Source organism: Lissotriton vulgaris, chromosome 3_1, assembly GCF_964263255.1.
Source record: "Lissotriton vulgaris chromosome 3_1, aLisVul1.2, whole genome shotgun sequence".
In the NCBI taxonomy this organism is placed as follows: Eukaryota; Metazoa; Chordata; class Amphibia; order Caudata; family Salamandridae; genus Lissotriton; species Lissotriton vulgaris.
Window position 1 is genome coordinate 2,090,402,618 of NC_141689.1, and position 25,840 is coordinate 2,090,428,457.

At 44.8% G+C, this 25,840-nt stretch overlaps 1 protein-coding gene across 1 annotated transcript in view; it reads left to right on the top strand.

Annotated features, from left to right (window-relative positions):
- The window catches only part of CLOCK (clock circadian regulator), a 1,177,342-nt gene that overhangs the window by 868,121 nt on the left and 283,381 nt on the right, over positions 1-25,840 (top strand). Inside the window, exon 14 of the mRNA XM_086962635.1 lies at positions 2,983-3,052. Within this exon, the coding sequence (XP_086818761.1) occupies positions 2,983-3,052 (70 nt within the window). The remainder of the gene's footprint in view (positions 1-2,982; positions 3,053-25,840) is intronic.

Consider the following 25,840-nt stretch of genomic DNA (forward strand, 5'->3'; position numbering starts at 1 on the left):
CAACTACATCCTTGCCTAATTCCCTAGCTGTTAAAGATTCCTTTAAGTACCGGTTCTACCTCTCCACAACCAAATTTCCCTTAGGATGGTACGGAGAGGAGTACCGCAATGATATGCCCATTCCTTCCATGGCCTCTTTGTAAGCCCATGAGCTAAACCGGTCCTAGGATGCTTGATTCCAGTCAAGGGAGAACCTGGCCAGTCAGTTTGGGCTGGACTGTTCCCATTGGGCGCAGGGTTAAGACTGATTTGCGTGGAGAGCATGGGACCCACGTCTGGGCATACCCGTCCCACTCGAGGTGACAAATGCAAAAAGAACAAATGATGGGCACAATTCAAAACAATGTCATGCATTCACCCCAGTACAGAGATCTGAACCTAAATCCATCGTTTTTTGCTCACCATGCCATTCCAGTTTGGACCCAGTCATATGCAAATCAGCCTTGACCCTGCGCACAATGGGAACAGTCCAGCCCGAACTGCCAGGCCAGGTCCTCCCTGGACTGGAAACAAGCATCCTAGGGCCGGTTTTGGGCTTTCAGCCCTCATCAGCCAGGATAGCTTGACTCCAGTGGCATGGAGAGCACTGGACCCACCTCTGGGCATACCTGTCCCACTCGGGGTGACAAACGTAAAAAGAATAATTGATGGACAGAATGCAGAACAATGTCATACTTTCACCCCAGTACAGAGATCTGGGCCTAAATCCATTATTTTTTTGCTCACCATGCCATTCCAGTTTGGACCCAGCCATATGCATATCAGTCTTGACCCTGCGCCCAATGGGAACAGTCCAGCCCGAACTGCCAGGCCAGGTCCCTCCTGGACTAGAAACAAGCATCCTAGGACCGGTTCCCGGCTTTCAGCCCTCATCAGGCGCATAGCTTGACTCCATTGGCATGGAGAACATGGGACTGATTTGCATATGGCTGGGCCTAGGGACTGCCAAGACTTCAGCAACCTCTGGGTACCAGTTCTGTAGCTGCTGTTTCAGTTGCCTCAGAGAAAGGAACCGCAACTGACTCCGTCACCGACTCCGTTGCTGGCTCTGTGTCGTAACAGCACTGCAGACCGCACCGTCTGTATCTCTCACTGCAATCCTGATCTCACTGATGACCCGCTGCCACAGAGTTGCTGCTTGCACGACGTGACCTGTGGGCACCTTAGTCCGCACCACCTCGTTGCACTTCTCCATCTTGGTCTCTCCGACGATGTCGCTGCTGCTGACTCTACTCCCGTGACTCCATTGTGGTTGGGTGCACCGCTCATAAAGTGTCACGATGCACCGCCTCATCCCACACAGTCGCCTGGGCTGACCAACACCAGCTCCCGAAAACCTGCTCTGTTGCCTGCATCGCAACCTGCTAGTGCCGCATCAAGCACAGTCTCGCCCTGCACCGTAAGCCTTGGTCTCACCGACGCCATCTGGACGATCATCACCGAGCCGCTGCCTGAACCGCATCGCGAGGACATCGCGCCCTGCACTGCTTCCATTTTGCAATGCTACCGTGACGATTGCCATGACTGGTACGCACTCCTGTGAAAGCTGTAACGAGAAAAGTACTGTTACAGAGTCTATTCACGCTTTTGCTAGCTCGTATCTATGCAGTCGGAAGGAACTGTTATACACTTATACACACAAGGTTTGAGGCAAAAAGACCTGCACCTGTTATAGTCTGTGACTTTGAAATCTCGCGATGGTGCTCAAGAAACCAAGGAACACAACCCTGTCTGTTACGTTCAGGGCAAAGCCCAAAATACAAAGCAAAATGTGGAATCAGCACCCATCAAAAAGTATCTTCCATAGTCTCTAGTATACTTCAGTCAAAGATAAAGTTGTTTCCAAATGAACAGGTCTGTATTTGAATATGGTTTGCTTTCAATTCTTTATTGTAGTATTCAACAGTAGTAAAAATCCAATATTACAGCAGTTTTTTCTTTTTTTGCCTCTTTTTTATCCAACGCGTTTCAACTCATAAATGAGACTTCTTCAGGGCTAAAGATAAAACACACAAAAATATTACAAATTCATATATATATACAAGATAGACTATTTACAAAGAGAATTACTTTTTTTATATATATACAGGTTTAAAAATAGGTTAGATCAGTCCGAGTTCTTTCAACATGAAGAGTTGATTATATTATACTTCATTAAAAACAAATTCAGTATTCATATGTTTGAATTCCAAAATTCAGAAGTTCTAAAGTTTCTACACTAAACTGTATTAACAAAATAATGATGGGCATCATTATTTTGTTAATAAAGTTTAGTGTAGAAACTTTACAACTTCTGAATGTTGGAACTCAAACATATGAATACTGTATTTGTTTTTAATGAAGTAGAATATAATCAACTCTTAATGTTGGAAGGAACTTTTAGACTTTTGTTTTTCAGGATCGCAGTAGCACCGGAGGGATGCTACAGACTTGTACGACGTGTGTATTTGAGGTATCTCTGCTGTTCAGAAGACATCTTGCCATGTATCTCTTTTTTAAGTACTGTATTGTGGATTTGTTATTGTTTTTGGTCTTGTTTTGAGTATATAAAGATATTGGATATTTTTCTAAAACTGGTGTAGTGTCCTTTTGTAGTGATTTCACTGTGTTACTGTTGGTTATGTGCAAATGGTTTACACACAGCCTCTAAGATAAGCCTGACTGCCTCGTGCAAAGCTACCAATGGGGTGAGCAGGAGTTATTTTAGGAGTGTAACTCCCTTATCCTGACTAGAAGGAAGGGTCCCTACTTGGACAAAGGTGCAAAACTTGCCAACTAGAATCCCCCATTTCTAACAAGACGTATCTTTGTTTTTATAAATTTCGGTTACTATGGTTCTTCCACCAACTGGTTGCTTTCTAACACAGAATGATTGTGCAGATCATAAAGTTGCTCCCATCCTTTTAATAACTTGTTATGCTCAAAGCTGGTCAACCAATGTTTAAATTGTAATCCATGTAACAAATGTTTGCTTTGTTCCAGTTATGCAGAGGTCCGAGCAGAACGAAGGAGAGAGCTTGGCATTGAAGATTTTCCAACCACTGACAATAAAGTGAGCCTTAACATTTCCTTGAATATTGTGTCATATAAGCACAGTAGAACAAAAACTCGAATGATCATACCAAGTGCGGTGTTCAGTATACTATTGGTAGAAGTCTCTTTACCCCCTTAGTGCATAGGGATCTAGAGTATGGTAGGAAATTATAAATTCTATGTCTGGACTGGAGGCTTCAGATTATGCTTTTCTCTCTCCGCTGTTTATTCAAAAGTCACCGCATAGCAGCCAGAAAAGCAATAAACATGAAAAAGATATCACATAATACCCAACATCGGGTAAAAAAATCTGAACATATTCAGGGACCTCCATATCCCATCAGTCCATGTACATAGTCCTTCTACAGTGTCCATAATCCTTAAGGTAGTCCGTCCATCTTGTGGTCTCCTCCTCTTTCTTCGCTGCTTCGCAGCCAGTTAAGTGCTTTTTCCTATGCTCTTCCTCGTTATTGCAATGTGGGGGTGTTTTTGGTTTTACGCACTTTATATATTTATAGTTGGGCTTAGGGGCTTTTGATTGATATATTTGTGCACTTTTATCTTTCAGAGCCCTGGTAATTCGTCGCGGGGACGTTTCGCCCCTGACGCGACTGTCCCCGAGAGTTGCGGTGTTACCTCCTCGCTGCTAGAGGGAGGCGTCGGGCCTCTCCCCTCCTCGGTGTGGTTCCCCGTTGGACGGGAGCCGCGCCGAGGAGGAGAGCCCGCCGGAGCCTTACTCTGCCGCCTCACCTTGACGCCCTGTTGGGTTGTATTGCCCCAATTTGATCTACGCCCTTAACGGGTCTGTACTTAGCGGATTACCGCGTTTGACGCCTTCGGGCTGTAATTTCTCAGCACGTCGGGTGGTTAGCCCGCTTGCCAGCATTTACTCCTAGTTAGCGGGCAGGGAGGTGGCCTTGACCCGGTCTCTGCTGAGAGGGTTAGCGCGCTGGGTGGAGTGCTGCCACTAGACGCCCTGGTTTACCAGTGACAAAAGCCTTTGCTAACCTCCGGTTGGCCCATACCCTCTGGTCCCTAGTGCCAGTTGGAATTTTCCGCCTTTTCCGCGACATAGCAAGTAGGCAGTATGGCGGAAGGGTATTACGTTGAGGAGGAGGAAACCCACCAGTATTTGGGGGATGATGAATTTTATGACGCAGTGGATCAGTCTATCTACAGGTGCGTGCAGGAGATTGTGGGGTCCATGGAGGATCGCCTCTCAGCCCGGATTGCGGAGGAGTGCGAGAAACTGGCTCCCACACCGGGGATTGCCCCTGCGGGTTCCCAGTCCCCCGGGGAGGGTCACCCGCCAGCACCCAAAAAGGCCTGTAGGGACGGTGGCTCGGGGGGTGAGCCGGGTGTGGATAAGGACGCCTTCGAACGCCTTAGGGATGCGTTTCTGGCTAAGGCAACCTACCCTACCCCGGCGTCGCTCCCGACCCCGGGCCCTTCGGTGCATACGGGGACAGCCCCTTCCTCTCCGGGAGGGCTCTCCACTGCAGACACAGACGACGAGGAGAACTCAGTGCGGTCTTGGCGCCCGTCCGGTACTTCGGCTGAGTTGCCTCAGGACGCCTCAGGTATGCTGGACCCGGACGATATCATCCATCCGAGGTCGGCTGCCTGGACGCCGGGCGACAAGGTCGCGAGGTTCGTGGCGGGGCGCCTCCGCAAGCCTCTGGAGAAGGAGGCACGTAGTTGCCTGAGGGGAGAATGTCCGCGTCCGACACTCGAGGGGAAGGTGGCCATGACTCCCGAACTTGATGAGAAGATGGCCACCTTTATGGCCAAGTTTGTGGAGGACCCCCGCAAGGGCATCGACTGCTCCTGTTGGTCATGCCAGGATAAACTTTTGGATACCATAGGCCCCCTGACAAAGATCCTGGATATGGCAGAGGAGGCCAAGGCGTCGGGCTCTACAATAGCCCCTGACGTGTTGTCTAATTGGGTGCAGAGGACAATCATTTTCTTAGGCAACGCCAACTGCGCGCTCTCTACTGAACGCCGGCGCTCGCTCCTCATCAAACTTGATCCCAAGTTAGAGGATCTGGCCTCTTCAGAGGCGGGAGCGGTGGCGCAATGCGGCCTGTTTGGCGACCCGTTTATAAAAGAACTGGGGAAGTTCGTTTCCACCTTTTCCTCTCTGGACAAAGCGCAGTCCACCATCAAAAGGGTGTTCCAACAGCGTTTTTCTAGGGGGGCCGGTCGTGGTAGGGGCCTCACGACCGGCCGTGGCGGACAGAACCAACCCAATAGGGGACAAGGCTCCGGCAGAGGCCAGTACAACTCCTCGGCTAACTGTAGCAACTTCTACCCCACCAAGAACCAACGTTTTCGTGGCAGAGGTGGCTTCCAGAACGACGCTGGAAACATTAGTTCCCACGGTGAGTGTAATCTATCCGGATCAGGTTCTCATAGGGGGGCGGTTGGCTTGTTTCCCAGAGGCCTGGCGGGCTATCACGGGGGACGCATGGGTCCTTCAGACCGTACGAGATTTCCATATAGAATTTTACGATCAGCCTTTCCAGGTGAAAGCCCCCCATCCAATTGTTTTCTCGCAAGAAGATGGGCGGTTGATCGACGAAGAGATCTCGGAGCTGTTACGCAAAGGGGCCATTTGCCGATCAACGAGACACCCCTCAGGTTTCCTCAGCAATGTATTCCTAGTGGAAAAAACGGACGGGGCAAGAGACCCGTTATCAACCTTCGGGAATTCAACGGCTGGTTGGTATACAACCACTTCAAGATGGAGGGTATCCACCTCCTGAGAGATGTGCTCTTGCCCAATGACTGGATGGTCCGGCTGGACCTCAAAGACGCTTATCTGGTGGTTCCCATACACCCGCCTCACCGTCGATTCTTACAGTTTCTCTGGCGGGACCAGATTTTCGAATTCACGGCCCTTCCGTTCGGACTTTCCTCTGCCCCTTGGTGTTTCACCAAGCTGCTACGCCTGGCAGTGGAAGTCCTTCGGAGTCAGGGAATCCGGATGATCGTCTACCTGGACGACATTCTGCTTATGGCCCAGTGTCCCAACAAGCTAGTGCTTCAACTCAACCAGACGATTTCCCTCTTGCAGGGTCTGGGTTTCATTGTCAACAAGGACAAGTCAGTCTTCACACCCTCCCAGACAATGGTGTTCCTAGGGTTCGTGGTGGACTCGGTGTAGGCGTCTCTGAGCCTTCCTTCTCGGAAGATGGCCAAGATTCGGCACGTGCTTCGACAGACGATCGCCTAGTCTCACACGTCCCTACGTCAGATTGCCAGGGTAATGGGGCTTCTCTCGTCATCGATTCAGGCAATCTTTCCAGGGCCGCTTCATTATCGAGCCCTGCAACGCCTCAAGGCTTACCATCTCAGAAGGCGCCTAACTTACGAGCAGTCTGTTCCTCTGTCGGAGGAGGTGAAAGGGGAAATGTCCTGGTGGCTCTCCCATATGGAGGCGTGGAACGGCCGAGCAATTTTCGGGTCGGTTCCGGATCTGATCATAGAATTGGATGCCAGCAGAACAGGCTGGAGCGCCCGCTGCGGGGATTTTTCCACAGGCGGCAGTTGGTTGTTAGAGGAGCAGCAGCTCCATATCAATTGCCTAGAGCTCCTGGTGGGCTCTTTCGCGGTACGTTGTTGGACTAAGGACTCGGCGAAGTCCTGTGTTCTTTTACGGATGGACAACATATCGGCGGTCCGCTATGTCAACCACCTGGGCGGCCCTCGGTCGCGGGCATTAGCAGACCTGGCGAAAGATTTATGGGATTACTGCCTAGCCCATCAGGTTTCGGTGAGGGCGGAGTACCTCCCAGGGCCATGCCAATCAGGTGGCGGATTGGCACTCGAGGTACCTGCGAGATTAGAGTCTCTGGAAGCTGGACGCACGTGTGTTTCACTGGTTGGAAACCATGTGGGGCCCGTTCTCGGTGGACCTGTTCGCGTCTTGTCTCGACTTCCAGTTGCCGAGGTTCTTCAGTTGGAGACCGGATCCTCTGGCGGAGGCGACAGATGCGTTCCTCTAAGATTGGAGCCGGGAACAGCCGTACGCTTTTCCCCCGTTCTCGATGGTGGTGAGGTCGGCGGCCCATCTGCGCCGCCAGAAGGCGGAAGTGGTGATGGTGACGCCCTGGTGGAGGTCGCAAGTTTGGTTTCCGGTTCTTCTGGAACTTTCTTGGGATTCTCCAATCCTACTCCCCCGGTTTCCTCGTCTCCTTCTCAATCCAGACGGGGAGCCTCACCACCTCATCATGCAGGGTTCTCTCCACCTCATGGCGTGGCGGCTTTCAGGAGACGCTGGTCGCTCCCAGGACTTTCGGGCTCGGCTGAGTCCTTCCTGTCTAAGGCGTGGGCCGACAGTACAACAAAGAGGTACCGCTCGGCTTGGTCCAGGTGGGTTCGTTGGTGTCTTCGACGGGACCTGGATCCCCTGGTCGCAGGTGTCGTTCCCATCTTGAACTTCCTAGCGAAGCTGGCGGCGGATGGGCTGGCCTACAGGACCATTAACGCAATGCGTTTGTCGATCTCGGCAGCGCACGAACCACTGGATGGGGCCCCTGTCGGGGAGCATCCCTTGATTTGCAGGCTTCTTCGGGGGGTACGTCTTTCTTTACCCCCGGAGCCGAGATATTCCGTCTTGTGGGACGTGAATGTGGTTTTGAACCTTTTCCTTTCCTGGCAGCACAATCGCTACCTTTCACTGAAAGAGTTATCAGCAAAGTTGGCTATGCTTTTGTGTCTAGTGTCTTGTCGCCGGGTTTCTGATGTGCGTGCCTTGGATATCTCTGCACGGATGTTTTCCCCCGAAGGGGTTACGTTTACGGTGGGGCGCCGCACGAAGTCCGCTACGAGATCCATCTCGTATCCGGCCTTCGTGGACGTTCCCAAACTCTGTGTGGTGCAGTCTTTAAAGACGTACGAAGACGTCACGCTAGAACTTCACCCCCCGGGTGAGAGGCAACTTTTAAATGCTCAGCGGAAACCGCATAAGACGGTGTCTTCCCCCACTATCGCCCGTTGGGTGTGGTGGGTGCTCCAAGAAGCTGGCATTGATACTAAACAATTTGGAGCTCATTCAGCTAGAGGTGCCATGGCCTCGAAGGCTTTCTCCTTAGGATCACGTCTGGAGGACCTGATGCGTGCGGCGGACTGGTCCTCGGACTCCACTTTCAAGCGGTTTTATTTCAAGCCTGTGGTGGATATTGCAAGTTTGGTGGTCAATCAGCTTTGAACAAGCATAATCTGAAGCCTCCGGTCCTGACATAGAATCGAAATTTGCCTAGCATAGTAACGGTAAGTTTCAATTCTATTAAGGACATGGAGGCGAAGATTATCCCACCCATGCTTCCTGCGCAAATCCCTCCCCGTATGACTGTAAGTAATCTGTTTTCCATTAAATGAGTTTTTCTAGATTTATGATACTAACAAGTGGTATTTGCTTAAAGATTGGTCTTTTTCCTCTGGCGGAATGGGCAACGCTCACGCTGTTGTTTCTTCCTGCTAGGCAATGATGGCGCAAAGCAAGACCGCGGATGAGGTGGCGTGTCTCGCGCAAAGAAAGAGGAGGAGACCACAAGATGGACGGACTACCTTAAGAATTATGGACACTGTAGAAGTACTATGTACATGGACTGATGGGATATGGAGTTCCCGAATATGTTCTGATTTTTTTCTGTTGATTTTATTTACCCGATGTTGGGTATTATGTGATATCTTTTTCATGTTTATTGCTTTTCTGGCTGCTATGCGGGGACTTTTGAATAAACAGCAGAGAGAGAAAAGCATAATCCTCGCCTCCGTGTCCTTAATAGAATTGAAACTTACCGTTACTATGCTAGGCAAATTTCGATTCTCCAGCACTGAATCTTTCATAGATTTACATGCTTGAATCTTCCCAATTGTCATCGTGGGATTCTCACGGGATTACAAATATAGCAGCATAAAAGAAAAAACTGCATGAAAACCAATACAAATGCATCATACTTTGGTAACCCATCACCATTATTATATGGTCCAAAAGTCAGCCAATGAGACGCCAGCCCTGAGATCACACTCCCCAGCAGAGCCACCATACCTCAGATTTCCAACCGCACGTCTTGTGAAAAAAGAGTCACCCTGAGCTCTGCTCAGTTTTTCTCTCTCTGGTGAACTTTTGACCTGGCTTTCATCTTTTTCTGTAACTGGAATAGAGGTATTGTGATTTACTTCATTTACCAAAATGGCTGAAGACTCTAAAAAGAGGCTTTTCAGACCCTGTAGATCTTGTGGGAAGGCCAAACTCTTCTCTGAGGATCCCCGCAAGGATTGCTTATATTGCTTACATCCTAAACGTGTCCCTAAGGAGTGTAAGCATTGCAAGACTTTCTCTGCCAAAACTCTTAAGGACAGAGCGGACGTTTGCTTCTTTGGCTTCAAAAAAAGAAATCAAAATCTGAATCAGGTTCTGAGGCGGAAGAGGTTCATTCCACCCCAAAAAGAAAATCTGAGCCTTCTGTTTCTAAAACTGACTCTAAAAAACTGAAGGTCAGTAAGTCAAAGGACAAGGGACTGGGGCTGCAACCTCTTGAAAGTGTTTTTAAGAAGCCTTCTTCTTCTTCTTCAGTGCCTCACACTCCTCACAAGAAGTCTACGGAGAAAAAGGCTCTGTCGTCAAACCAGTCGACGACAAACTTTGTCGATGAGAGTGACTGTATCGTCGACGCTTACGCCAACGAAGACGTCGACGACTAAGACGGCAGCGTCATTGACGTCAACTCTAACGACAACAACAGCTTTGTCGTCGGCAGGCACGAAAACGACCCCGTTGACGACTTCGCCCACAACGACGTTGACAACTGTTCCATCAATGAAGGTTCTGTTGAAGACTGCATTTATGTCACCAATTTTACAAAGATCGTTGATGACTGTTTCTATAAAGAGGTTTCCACCATCTACGGACTCATTGACGGAAAGGAAAAGATCCTTGATTACACCTGATGCAGGAAGGTTTTCATCTGAATTGAGATCTTGGAGCAAAGTGTCACCGCTTCCTCCATCCAATCTTTTGGAAATGCAGGGATCAGAGGAAGAAGGCTCCTTTGGTGTTGCGTACAGTCCCTCTCAGCTTAAGATAAAAAGTCAGGACATGGATGAGGAAGAGTACCAGGACGAATCCGAATTTGTACAGGAGGAATTCTCCTTTAAAGCCTTGTCTCTTTGTTCGATATGAATCTTTTCAAGACACTTATGACTATAAGGAGGAGGAAGACAACCCTCCAATAGCCAGCGAAGAGTCCATGTCAGTGCCACTTTCATTAGTCACGGATTTAAGGCACATGACAGCAGACTACTGTAGGTGCTTTCCAGAAGCTAATGTTCCTTTGCCCGACACCCCAAGCAAAACGCAAAGTACACCCACCCCTGAGAAGGCAGCACCACAGCAGGCCTCACACCAGTAATAGCCATCAGAGATGACTATATTGAGAGCGATGTAGAAGAACAGCCAGAAGAAGGAGAGTTCACACAGGATGAGCCTGTGGGCGATGAGTGGGATCAATATATTGCTCAGTCATGTCCTGCAATCACCAGCAAATTCTCTGCCCGAAGATATCAGAGGATTCCACAAACTAATGGAAAAAGCCTAAAAAAAGGTTTAATCTGCCTCTTCGGTTAAACAGGCGGACTGTTTCTTATAGGACTTCAAAGATCCAGCAAGAAAGTCGATCCAAACTATCCCTATAGTGAACTTTATATGGGAGGAAAGCTTAAAAATCATAAAAAGTCCAGCTTCTATTTCGGCATCAGTCCCGAGAATAGAAAGAAATATAAAGCTCCAGAATCGTCTCCGGCATATCTGATAGATCACCCCAGAGCAGAATCAGTGGTCATGCAAGCGGCGCAGAGGCGGTCAAGGAACCCGGCAGCTTCATGGTTTGCTCCACCAGACAAGGAAGGGAGAAAACTAAATGGCGCATGAAAACGTTTTGCTATGCTGGCAGCCGCGTCCATTAAAGCCTCAAATGCACTGGCCATATTTAGCAGGTATGGCAGACAAATGTGGTCAGATTTTTCGCCTTTATTATCTCATCTCCCTGAGGATAAGAAGGAAGAGGCCACCCAAATTCTGAAGGATGGAGCCAGGGCAGCATCTGAGATGATCAACATAGCCATGGACATCTCTGCAGTGGCTTTTAGACAGATCGCAGGGGCTGTCGCCCTTGGAAGACAGGGATGGCTTAAGGCCACTTCATTCCAGCCTGAAATCCAAGCCAAGGTTATTGATATGCCATTCGATGGAGAAAATCTCTTTGGCAAGCACGTGGATAATCCCTTCAGGGGATTAAAACCGATAAAGACACAGCACGTTTTTTAAGGACTCTTTGTCAACAAAGATTTCAGTTCTTTTCAGGCAGAGGATCAAGAGGCCATTATCAACAAAGGCTGTCATTTTAATCATACAGGTACCAGCCCTATCAGCAACAAGGGTATCAACAATTTTCCAACCAACAGCAGTTTCGGTCGTCCAGTACTCTTTACCAGCAGCAGACAAACAGAAGGAAGTCATCTGCTAGAGAAAAATCTCAGGACAGCGGTAGGAGACAGTGACATTCTGAGGATGTGAACCACCTCGTCAACCTTCAAACCTCATCAGATTCACTACCTCGCTCAGTTTTACCAGCAATGGTTGTCAGTAACATTGGACAGATGGGTGTTGGACATAATACATCCGGGTCACACCCTAGAATTCATTCAAAAGCCTTCAATCCGACCTCCGATTCCCAGAACACATCAACATCTATCCGGTCTAAAAAAGGAGATTTTGAATCTCCTTATAAAAGGAGCAATAGAGGAAGTGCCTCATCAACATAGAGAAAAAGGATTCTACTCACATTTTTTTCTAATAAGGAAAAAACAAAGTGGCAATTGGAAAGCAGCTCTTCAGAATGTTATCCCTATACGAACTTCTGATGATGCTGAACAGAGGAGACTATATGACATCTATAGATTTATTAGATGCATACTTCCAGTCCCAATACACGTCAAACACAAACGGTATCTCAGGTTCGAGGTGGCGGGGCACCACTATCAATTAAAAGTATTGCCCTTTGGTCTCCATTCCGCTCCAAGAGTGTTCACAAAGTGCATGGCACCAGTGGCAGCACATTTAAGACCGCAAGGTCGCCAAGTCTATCTGTATCTGGATGACTGGCTGATAAAAGGTCCGACATTTTCAAGACACTCAGGATTCATTAAAAACTTGCTGGAATCTCTTTGTGTCCATAGGTCTAAAGATAAATGTGGAAACATCCTCTCTGATTCCGTCCTAGACTCTACAGTTCTTATGGGCAGTGTTGAACACAAAAGAAGCAAAGGCATATCCTTCGGAAAAACGCATCCATTTTAAAGCTGAGTTCTCACAAGCTAAAAAGAAAGTCAGTTTCAGTGAGGACGTTCAAGTCCATGCTGGGAATGCTTTCATCCTTCATTCCGTTAGTCCCAAATTGCCGGCTTCACATGAGGCCACTTCAGGAACTTCTCGACCATCAATGGATTCAAACTCAAGGGTCTTTCGAGGATCTGGTCCTTATCACTCCACTAATAAAGAAAGCATTGTCATGGTGGGGGATAAGAAAAAATGTGTATATCCCTGGGAAGACAGGATCAGTTCCACCCATTAATCCCCAAACACCAGTAATTTGGAAAGTGTGCTCACATTCACTAGTGCCAAAAAAATAATTGTTGTAGTTAGTCTTTGATCTTAATAAACATAATTTCCCTTTCTGTGACCAATCCTTGGACATCACAGCATACATTTCACCCTTCTCATAATTTCCCTCTCTAAATGCCTAAGGTGGTGCCTTCGATTTTTGTTTAACAGCTTTCTTCTGGAAGCTCTCTCTTCTATTTTCTACCATATCCAAAAATATTCTCTCTTCAAAATGCAATCCACAAGTCAAACTATTATTATAAAAGTGCTCTACATCTAGAGGTTTAGTAATATGGAAAAATTCTACCACTTTCTGCTTTGTTTAGTTCTCTTACAATTGATATTTCTGAAAATACTAAGTATATCTGTACATTGATACTCCAGTTTACCTTCCATGTAAAATAGACTACTAAGAACACTACATGAAACAGCATATGTTAAAGAAAATTGGTGGGACGTTATACCTTCAGAGATAGATGATGGTAATTTCATGCAGACATAACAATCACTCACATTCATGGTGTTAGTGTATTCGTACAACAATTTAGTAAACACATAAGGAGAAATCACTAATTGATTTGTCATGACGGAGAATGCTTCCATCTAATTGTTCTTCATTAAAATTCATTGTTTGTTTAGAAACATCTTTCATTCCTTCAATAGACACATTATTAGTGTTATTGCCGGTGTTATTTACTTCGAAAATTGATATGACAATAATAGAATCCACATAAATGTTAGAAGTAAAACACTACATAAACAAAGTTTAATACATCTACGTTTTAGGCTAGATTTTGGTTGCCCAGTCACTTAATTTTCTGCTATTTTGATGTTTCACACAAATGTAAAATCTAATTATTTCTCTTAGCCTAAGGCTTAAGTAATCTAAATGAAAAAAGAATCGGAAAAATTTGATGTTGTGTAATCCTACACCTAATGACGTTCTTCTTTACCCATCTCTTTTAATTTTCAGTTTTATGGTCTACTTTGAGTCTTTATATGATTTCATCTGACAATGGATTTACCCTTATTTCGTTACAATTCTTGTTAAGGTGGTCTTAGTTTGTTTTCATCCTCCTTTTCGGTATCACTACTTTCATGTTCTTCGCTTAGGCCCAAACTTTCAAACTCTTCCAGGATAACATAAGTCCATTCAGGAGCCTTTTACTTTCTACAGGGAATTCTTGTCCTTTTGGATTTTCGAGTTGTTTTCTCCCTACATTTGCCTGGTCTGTCTGACTAGAAATGTTGTTACTTTGCTCTGGTTTTCTCCGGACTATTTTGTATATCAGGCTCCTTGCTCCACATGGCCAGTTGTCTCCCTTTCTAGGTCTCCTTTTCTAAACTACCTTGTCACCTTCTGTGTCCTGTTTGCCGTTTCTTTTATTTGCTCTTCTTTCTATCTGTTTTTCTTGGCTTTCTTGGCTTGCAGTCTCTGTGTCTCTGCATGTTCAGTGCTTGAGTCTGACTCACTAATTAATTCTCCCTCTTCTAATTCTTTTGTGAGTTGGTTTTCTTCTGGAATGATTCTTGGAACTTCAGCTGTTTCTTCTTTTGTCTTGTCAGCTGTTCCAGTTTCTCCTGGTTCGATAGTAGCCTCACCTTCTTTCAACTCAACAGCAGACTTTCCTGTCCCAGTATATGGTGCCCACTCTGCTTGACTAGTGCTTGGCTGTTCATTGTCAAAATGTTTGTCAGAATCTGTCATTCCAGACTCTTCAGCTTCGCACACTTCAGCTACTGGTTCTAGATTTTTGTTTACCAGTTGCTGCTCTTCAGGTCTTTCAATTGGACTTGGGGTATGGCTTGCATGTATCCAATTTGGCAAACCAAAACACTTTACTGCTGTAGTTGTCACCAATATGATCTGGTAAGGGCTGCTCCAGCGGGGTTGTAGACCTGTTTTCCTTACATGCTTCTTCACTAGGACCCACTCTCCAGGATTCAAATCATGTGCTTGGTTTCGCTGTGTCGGTGTGGCATCTCCTCCAACATGGTGAGACACAGAACGTACCAGGTCAGCCAAGAAGTGTGGCTCAATGATTAGAGCGGCAGACCCTGATGCAGAGGTCTAGCCCAGGACCAGTGTTCAATTCCCCACCTCGGCGGGTCTTGGGCTCAAAATTCCACGGACCTGATAATTCTCGCCTCGGTGCCTCTTCCAATCATGGAGTCCCACTCTGCAACTCAGGGCAATAGCTTGCTTAATCTCCACAACGTCCCCCCACAACGCTAAGGATGCCTGGCCTCCACCTTGGGGGTGCCCAGGAGTGGACACCTCACAGAGAAAGCCAGGATGGGTTCCACAGCGGTATTCGCACAAGCGCCTTGAGACCCTTACGGGTGAGTAGTGCGCTATACAAGTATCAATTTACATTTTACATTCCTTTACAATAATCCAGCACACGATCATCAGACATATTCATACGCCCTCGGGTAGTAGTGCACTATATAAATACTTAAATAATATTCAGCAGTTTGTTTGCAGGTATATATGCTTGTCTCATTGCTCTTCCCATTAGTACCTCATGGGGACTTAATCCAGTCTTTTTGTCAGGAATACTTCTAAGACTCATCAACACAAGGGGTAAAGCGTTAGGCCATTTTAGTGTTGTGGATGTACACACCTTCCCTAGTTTAGACTTAATGGTGCCATTAATCTGTTCCACAATACCAGATGCTTCTGGTCTATAGGCACAAAGCAATTTCTGTTTAATTTGTAATGGTGCACAGATTATTCGAATTATTTCATTATTAAAATATAATCCTCTGTTCGATTCCAAAGTGACTGGAAAACCAAATCTAGGTATCAATTCTCTCAATAACAATTGTGCCACAGTGAGACCGTCATTCCTTTTCTTTGGGTAGGCTGTCACCCAATGAGAAAACAAAGAAACAATAACTAGGACATACTTTGTTCCATTACATGGAGGCAGCTCGATGAAATCAAGCTGGAGTCTAGTCAAAGGTCTTCCTGCTTTTCCAATTACACCCCAGCTTACAACTGTTTTTCTTCCTGGGTTTTGCTTTTGGCATATAACACACCTTTGGCACACACTTTCTGAGATGACCCTGAACTTTGGATAGTACCAAGACTGCTTGAACATTCTTACCATGGCATCTCTTCCAATGTGTACATGTCCATGGTACATCCTGTCCATGTGAGAAAGTAAAGACTCCGGTAATACCGGTCTTCCATCATAATACAGCCATATCTCCTCTTCTTCATTCTTACTACAACCTTTTATTTTCCAATCTTCCTTTTCTTTGTCACTGACTTCTTCCTGCATGTGTCTCTCCTCATCCCTAGTCTTGAATGTTGTGGTGAACATAAGGTGGCATTCGGTATTTTCCTTTTTGAATTGATCTGTTTATGGCCAGTGTATTTTGAGTACACTAACGCGCTAATTGGTCCACGTATCTGTTTCTCTTTGTTCATTATCATCTCCTAGATTGATGTGCAGCACATTTTACAACTGCAATTATTTTTGGTAGCTGAAATGCTTCCAATAATTCCTTTACAGTTTTTCCGTTGCGAATTGGGGAACCTGAGGATGTCATAAATCCTATTTGCATCCATTACTGACCAAAGTCATGTACAACACAGAATCCGTACTGACTGTCAGTGTAAATCGTTACTTTTAGACTTTTTGCCAATTTGCAGGTTCTGGTCATAGCAATCAGCTCTGCATCCTGTGCATAATGTACGCCCTTCAAACAGGATGCTTCTAGTTCCCCAGATAGAGTACAGACAGCATAACCACCACAGAATTCACCCTTTTCATTTCTCAAACATGATCCATTCACAAACAATTCAAAATCTGGATCTTTCAATAGTTTATCTGCAATATCAGGATGTGGCTTAGTGCAAAGATCTGTCACTTCTAGACAATCATGTTCTGCTTCTTCACTCACCTCTTCACATCTTGAATTTGGTAACAATGTGGCAGGGTTGACAGTAGTGCATCTTACCACTGTCACATTTTCAACACCTAGAATTACTCTCTCATATTTAGTCAGCCGACTATTTGTCATGTGTTGAGTCCGAGTGCCAGTTAAAAGAATCTCAACAAAGTGAGGTACATAGACCTTCACTGGGTCACCCATCACAATTGATTCGCTCTGTTCCATACTTACACAAGTGGCGACTGATGCTTTTAAGCTGGCTGGCAATGCTGCAGCCACTGAATCCAGAGTAGCAGAAAAATATGACACTGGACGTCTTGCCATTCCGTGTTTCTGAGTTAAGACTGCAAGTGCACATCCACCTCTTTCACAATAGTATACTGCAAATTTTTTAGAATAATCTGACATTCCCAAAGCAGGCGCTTGACAAAGACTGTTTCACAATCGGGAGAATGAGTCCAAAGTCCCTTCATCCAGCACAAACGGATCTTTCACATCTTTTCGTGTTAATCTCTGTAGAGGTTTTGCAATCAACGAGAAACCACAGATACATTGTCTACAGTATCCAACCATTCCCAAAAACATCCTCACTTCCTTCTAATTTTAAGGTGGATTCATCATCTTGATTATACTGATTCTCTCTGGTGTCCCTATTCTAAGTCCCTTTTCAGTCCTGTGACCTAAGTATTGAACTTCTTATTTACAATACTGCAACTTTGATAGTGAAACCTTATGTCCTCCATCAGCTAAATGGTTCAGTAAAGCAATGGTGTCTGTTACATATGCTTCTCGCTTGTTTAATGCCACTAGTAGGTCATCAATATACTGAACCAAGACAGAATTTTAAGGTAACTTTAAAGTTTCCAAACATCTTTTCAAGACCTTATTAAAGATTGATCGGCTCTCAGTGTACCCTTGAGGGACTCTGCACCATGCCAAATTACGGTTCCTGAACTGGAAGGTAAATAAATATTGGTTCTCCAAATGCAAAGGAATGGAAAAGAATGCCTTGCACAAATCAATAACTGTATACCATTCAGGATTACAGGGAATTTGGTACAGAATTACAGCAGGGTTTGGTACCACTGGACAACATTTTTATTCACTTTTCTCAAATCCTGAACTATTCTATATTTTTTGTTAGGCTTTTTAATACCAATAATGGGTGAATTACAAGGGCTGCTCAGTATTTCTTTTAATATTCCTTGTTCAATCATCTGATCAATCGCAGGCGTGACTCCAGCAATTGCTTCTGGACTCATCTTGTACTGAGGGGTATTGGGATACACTGCTCCATCTTTCACTAATAACTGAATTGGGTCCATATTTCTCATTAATCCAATCTCTCTTCCTGTAAAATCCCACACATTTGATCTCAAAGTACTTTTTTAACTCTTCTGGCAAATCTTCCTCTGTCAGTAGTGAATATAATTCACTTACTTCTGACTCTCGTTGGGCCATCAATATTTTATATTCAACATCCACATCCGGTGTCATGATTGCAAAACCATTCGGTGTGCAATAAATAATGCAGGTCATTTTACACAACAAATCTCTGCCCAAGAGATTAACAGGACTGGTATCACACACCACAAACCGATGCATGTCTTTAAAGTTTCCAATATGAACTTCTATTGGGGCTGTGACAGGAGGTCTAATGTGTTTGTTTGCAGCACCTACAACTTGGATAGTTTCTCCTGAGAGGGGTAGGTTTGGGATTTTTGCTGCTCTCACACTGGAACGGGTAGCACCAGTGTCCAACAAAAAGGTGATGTCTTTACCTTCTACCTTTCCATCAATAAATGGACCAGACTGATCTACCACTAAAGATGCACCAAGTACGCACTCTTCCTCCCCCCTCAGGCACCGTCATTGAGACAAATCCGAATCACTCCCACTACAACACACCAAATACTGTGAAACTAATGGATTCTTACCAAACTGCTCGTCTCCTTGAAATCCAGAACTTGCACCGTACATCTGCATGTGAGCATTCACATTGTGAGGTATAGGTGGTTGTGGCACCTGTAACTGGGTAGTAACTACCTGCTGCTACTGCTATTGATTCCCAATTACCTCATTCTGCATCTGGGGATTACAATTTTTATTTACTTCATGACCCTTTTATCCAGATCTACACTCGTTCCTCCAATGTTCCAACTTTCAACAAGCATGATAAGGATATTTCTTTTTAGCCTCCCCCTTACTCATGTTAAACTTTCCTCGATTTCCACTGTTTGCCTGTCCGACCTAACCCTGACCTTGTGAAACATTACTAATTTCCTGTTGTTGTTCTGCCAATTTCACTTGTGTCCACATCATTTTCTCTTTAAACTTTTTAAGCCAAGAATCAATATAATCGATACAATACTTTGCATATCTCAGAATATCGTCAATTGACTTACTCTGCCAACATAGCATATGCTGCTGTATCATTGCACTAACTTCCTTTCCAGTTGTTTCTTCCTTCTTTTTCACCCATTTCCTCCTCCATCTTTCTATAGTTCCCCATTTCTTCAAGATATTCATGAATTCTTTTATCTGCAGTCTCCATCCTGACTAATTCAAACTTTCCAAATCTTTATCAGTGAAAGCCATTCTTTACAACTTCTGAAACAACTTCGACTTTTCCTTTCATGAAGATTTTTTGCTATCCATGAAATACTTTTACACAAAAATAATAACAGCTCTTCATCAGTATTGGTCCCCAATCTATCTGGACTTATTGTCCTAATAATAATTTCTTCTAGATCTACCTTTAATTGACTCACATTCACACTCTTAGGCTGTGCCTCTGGCTTGGTCAATTCTTTTATTCAATTATTGAGCTCTTCTAGTGAGGGACCCATCGAACTCCCTGCTATTGGAATGGTAATTTGACCTATTTTCCTCAGGTCTAATTGGGTACTTCTCTTCAGGGTCTCAGTCATTAAATTGTCAACTAGTAGATCTAACAGTGGATTATTTTGGCCATCTTGACAATCATTATTTCTTATTGTAACTATATCATTCCTTACTCTAGTTCTTAGGACTCCTAATGTTGGTATTTGCTGTAAGTTTGAATTTCCCCAAATAGCGGAACTACAGGACCAATAGTCACGGGTACTGTCAAAGCCTCAGCATTCAAGTTCAATTGATTCAATTTCTGTACTTGTTCCAATCTAGCCTTTTTTAACAGACTTACTTCATTTTCTCGTATTATCATAGCTAATTCAGTGACTTGAGGGGTTAATGGGGTTACATTTCCTATTTGCGGGGCGTTTGGAGTCACCTCCCCTGAACTTTCTTCATATGGTGGAGGCCTTTTTGTCATCATTTTTTCTAATAATTCATCATCAGATTCATCCAAACCCTCTCTGGATGCTTCCATATTTTCTTTTTCTCCTTGCATTTAGCTCCTGTTTGACTCTCAACTGTCAAAACTGGGTATAAACCTTCAATTACTACAGCTCTACTCCACCTTTTCATGTGATCCTCTCGCTTCTCAAGTGGGTAATTAAAAATAAATCTTCTATATTTTCTACCACCTTTATCTTTTTCTCTCTTAAATGCTTCTTTTTCCCACTCTACCAATGCGTCATACTGTGTAAGTCTCGGATTTGGCTCCAAAGAGTTCATCTTACCTCTCAAATTTTGTAAAATCCTTACATTAAACGTACCAAACTCAGGGAAAGCTAACATTCCATCATTCTTTGTTTATTTTCTCCAGTTTTCCAACCAAACACACGTATGGTACCCTCGCGCCATCATCCTATAAGATGTGGGCGTCTTCGGGGGCGGAATAGGAATTCCCTCTCTTGTCACAATCTTTTTGTCCTTTTTAAAGAAATTCTTTATTATTTTTATCAATCCCATTTTCAGGTTTTTCGATTTGTAAATTCTATCTAACGAGACCTTTCCGTATACCTCTTGTCCCTGTTTGTTAACTTCTATACTATCTCGGTGCTTCTCACACCAACCAACCAATTACAATAAACTACATAATTTCAGTCTTGTCCAATATTAGCGCGTCTCACACTAATCAACCAATCACCACTCTGTTTTCCCCTGAGATCTGACCAATGCCAGCACGGTTCTTTATGATGTCAGTTTACTCCTTCTACTGACCATCCCTTTACAATCTGCTCTTCAACACACACACGCTGTATCCTCCAATACCAACGCAGCCTTTTGTGACGTCAGTATCACTCCTGCTACTGACCCCTCCTTTACAAAATCTTACAGTAATATTTTTCTGAATTTTTCTTAATCAAAATTGGTTAGTAACAACATATAAAGACTATACTACTTTGTCTGCTCCACTAAATAAAGAGATAGCTTCACCCTTCAAAGAGATTATTTCACTTTTCTAGCAAGCTCCAAAGTGACCTATTACTCCTCTAGGGATAAAAACGAGATTTCACAAGAGGACCTTTTGATGTACAAAAAGGGTGTCCGGTTACTCCTCTCAGAGATCCTGCCAGAGTTTCAAAAGATAACCCTTCACTATTACAGACTTTTCTCTTTCACAGGAAAATTACCCTAAATATACAGACATCTCTACCTAGCTTTTCAGTATTATCACAACAGACAAAGTACTTCTGCAGTGTGATTTCTTTACCACACTCTTCTTCTGCCTATGTCAGGCTAATTCCTTCCCCGGAGTCCTTAGGCAACTCTTGTACCTGTACTTCTGAACAACATATAAACGGGACCCTAACTCTTCAGGTTAAATATATAATGAATACTCAATAACTATTACCTAATTAATCAATAATTAAACCATAACTCTGCTACCAAGAAATTGATCCAGCGCAAATCCAGTATTTTGAACAGGGATGAACATTCAATAACATCACGTATTTTGGCCCATACACATGCACCCAAATCCCTGTTGCGCTAGTGTCAAGTTTGCAGATTCCTTTCATAAATCTTTACTCTGTTCATCAATATTTTGACAGTCCACAGTTTACACAATAAACATGTTATTCAATTTCCCATCTACTTGGTCAATGGACCAATTAGTTGAAGAATTGAAGGCAATGGCAATTCTATACGAAGTAATAGTCATAAACTGATTAAAATAACCACAGTCTCTTCGTTTGCAAAGTATTAATTTTATCTAACTCAAATGCTTTAATCTGGGAATCCTCATGAGAGAGAGTACAATCTAATCAAACATCCAGCAAATGAACAATCTAAAAAGATAAATATACTTTGCATAGAGGGGATAGATAAAGAGATATCAGACATATGCAACAATCAAAATTCATCAATTTGGAGTAATAGATGAAGAGACAAAAAGTGCAAAGAAAGTCGTGTTATCAGAAATACCAACGCAAATTATATGAATGTAGAAAACCACCACCTAGACCTAGGTAGCAGTAGGGGACCCCTGGACAGAGAGTCAGGGATCAAAGACTCAAGTATCAGGACAGGGATAGGAAAGGAACAGCTAGGCCTCTCTGCCACCCAACGATCAGCGGCGCACCCTCTCTCTTGCCTCCTGTTTCTTCCTAAACTCGCACCAGCAGCCCCCACCGCTAAATCACCTATTCTTTATACCTTTACTACATATGTCCATCCCACTAAAGTTGCTAAAATCGCCAGTCCCAGCTACGGGATTGGCTGAAATGTAGGGGCGGATGGTCACCCTACCGGCACATCACGATTCTTTGACTACCCCATTGTTAAACTTCCGTTCCCACATATTCAATTTTCATCCCTTCTCTCTCATGAGTACATGTGTAACAATCATGCGGACACTGGAGTTGGCCGTATGTCAAGCATATTGTCCTTCACAGAGTCATGCTCATTCAGCTTGTTCAGCAGTCCAGTCACTTGATCACGTGCTTTGTGCACGCTACCATTTCCACCCACTGCAGTTAGGTCAATTTAACACAAGATGGAAACTCGTCTATTTACTGAAAGAACAAAAACAGACATTTATTAATTATGTGATAGTGAAATTTTTCTGTTAACCACCTACCTTATCTCTCCTCCATATTAATGGTTAACCTAGCATAGCATAAGCAGAAAAGCAGCATTAATTATTATGATAGAGCAACACACATCATGCCTTTTACTACATATACATGCTGCCTTGCCATGCAAAACCTTCATAACACATTCTACACACAATATCATTATATTTCCGGTTATTTACATATTGTTAGGATTAATTCATGCATATTGGAAGCAAATCTCCCATGTGTGATGTGAGGTTGCACGTTAGTGTATACTGGTTACTTCCAGTTTGTACGTTACAGGGGTACTCAATTAGAGCAGCTTTCTTTTTGCTAAATCCTGCTCCTTCACAGGTATGGAGAATGCTGCTAAGAAGAGCTTGTTGAGTGATACAATCCATATTGAGCTCCTTTGCCTTGTTTTGTTGGCCTATGTACCTGTGGCTCCCACTTCTAGACTAGCAACTCCAGCTACTTTGCCTTTTCTGGCAGCAGCAGCCACCTTTTGGTAGGACATAACTGTTTCTGTATATGTTACGAAAGGGAATTATTATCCTTATTCTCAGTAAATATTGATGATGCACTTCTGATGCAATATGGTGTTAAGTGTAATTGGGACAGTTTTTACGATTCGCACCCTATTGCTATAATATTGTGCCCAAAATTCACCTTGTATATTAAATATGGCACGAATACCATTCGCAAATTTGTGCTAGCCTTACATTCCCTCTTCCATTCAATGTCAATTTTTTGCATTGACTTTTGAGTCCTTTAGTTGCTACTCCGCTCTTCTTTTTCTAGTTATTCAGACTACCATTCTACCACCTCATATTTTACTTTGTCAGATTTTAATTTTTGCTTTGCATATATTCAAATTATTTGGTACAGCCCCTAATTAAATTGTATTTGGAAATCTGTGTGAAGCTAAATAGTGTTACTGAGTTTCTAATGCAAATGCTCAACTTTATTTATAAAGTATTTTGGATGACAAGTTCAATAAAGGATTTAAATGTGATAAACCTATAAAATTCTTGATAACAATCGACATAAGGTCAGTGTGGTCATTATTACATTTCATTATAGTTTTACTTTTCTTCATCTAGAACATTACCTTCTTGTCCATCTTTCTCCTTCCAAACCTTTAAAGTTGAGGTTTACCTTGTCCAACAGGCAGTCTTTACAAGCTTCGGATAGGTAAATCCTATTTGATGAGGCAAACATCAATTGATATAGACTGGAGTGAAGAAGACTAGGACTCAGAGTAATGAAGATTACCAATAAGTAATCAGGGCAGGTCTGTTGTTTGCTTAGTCAATAAATGGAGTTTGTTTAAAGAACACTTTAGTATCAAAATTGAAATATCTGAAAGAGACCATTAATTATAGTTTCCTTGCCTTAGAATTACCCCCAGGCATCAGACTAGATCCGTAGAATTTTTCTGTAGCAGTACCCCTGTGTTTCAGTTAGGTGGTGTTGACTCTGCGCCCGTCGTTGTTGCCGGGATAAAGTTGTGGTGTCTACTTAGACACCATCCCTGCACGCTGCCGTCAGTTCTTTCTTTTTCCGCGCCAGCTTTCCCCTTACTCATTTTATGACAAAACATTTTTTGACGTCTTTTTGAGTCTTTGGCTCCTGCTAGCCCGAGGGATGTCCCATCGTCAGACCTGCTTCAAGACTCCTGTCACAAATTGATGTCCCTCACAGATCCCCACCTTTGTGTGCCTTTGGTGCCTGGAGCGCGACCACGACCCAAAGTCATGCCCTGACTTCGGTGCCATGAATCCGAAGTTTTTGCGGGAGCGGTACAAAAAGCACTTGGAGGCCCGGCAGTCTGCTCCGCATTGTTCGAGGGCCCAGTCGAGAGGATGGTCTCAGAACTGGTTGCAGAGCCCCCACCACTCGTCATCAAAGTCTTCGCACTCCTCGGGTAAGTCGAAGCACAAGAAGAAGGCGAAGAAGCATTATCACTCTTTACCTTCTCCAGTCAGTTGGCTGTCACAACGCCGGACCCTGAGCATCGCCGCTCCCTGGCTTTGTCTTGAGAGCCTGCTTCTGGGACAGCTTCAGGCTTCCCTCCCTTTCCCGAAGCGTGCCCTGCCCAGCTTTGAGCTTTTTACGAAGCGATTTATGGCATTTTTGGGCAGCCCGACTCCCCTGGCGCGTCTTCGGGCCCGCGGACTCGGCTGGGGCGGTGATCCTTCGATTCTGGCGCAAGACGTGCCCCCCAGGATCCAGGCCTGGATCCGGATCGACGCAGGTCGACCTAATGGTACCTTGCCAGGCACCAAATCCAGTGACAACGCCCCCAACGTCAGTTGTGCCCCAACCGGCGGTTGGGGCACAACCATCCCTGGCATTCCCTATCGCCCTGAGTGGCCGCCAGAAGAGAGTGAAGAGGACTGAGAGGGGTCTGTAGACCCTTTAGCTAACCAGCTTGAAGAGTCGGACTGGCGAGAGGAACTGGGTGATGTCAGTGGTTTGGATACCTCCCCAGACCTTGGAATGCTCTCCCCCCCTACTGTGGCTACAGATGCGGGTGCTCTGTATGCAGTGGTGTTGCATAGGGTGGCTGAGGCCTTGGGCCTGGAGCTTCCTACGGTGGCAGTCAGGACTAACTTCCTGACAGAGGTACTTCAACCGGCAGCGGCCTCTTTGGACCTCCTGCTGCCTCTTAAATCCCTCCCTGACGTCCTTCTGTGCACTTGGTCCAAGCGCATAGGAACTCCTGTGGACAGGATGATTGCCCGACGCCATCACCTGGCCCCGGGCGACCCACTTTTCCTCTCCCAACACCCTACCCTCAAGAGCTTTGTGGTCCAAGCTTCGTCTTCTAACAGCGCATTCCCTACTGCTCTCCCAAAATAGGGAATCCAGGAAGCTGGACCACCTTGGGAAGATGCTTTCTTCCCCCAGCTTAGCTATTTGGTTGGTGAACACCTCATGCCTCTTGGGCCATTATACCCCAACAATGTAGGATACTGTTGCACCAGTGCCGCCACAGTGCCCGGAGGAGGCCTAGGCCGTTCTCACCCACGCAGTGGCAGAGGGTCGAGACGCAGCTAAGTTCACCATTCGGTGTGGGCTGGATACCACCAGCTTTCTGGCCAGAGCGGTTTCCACGTCTGTAGCCTTGAGGAGCTATGCCTGGTTGAGGACGTCTGGTTTCTGTTGGGATGTCCAATCCACCCTTTGGAACATGCCCTTTGATGGCCATCGCCAGTTCGGTGACAAGGCGGACTCAGCGCTTGAGCACTTTAAGGATTCTAGGGCTACAGCCAGATTCTTG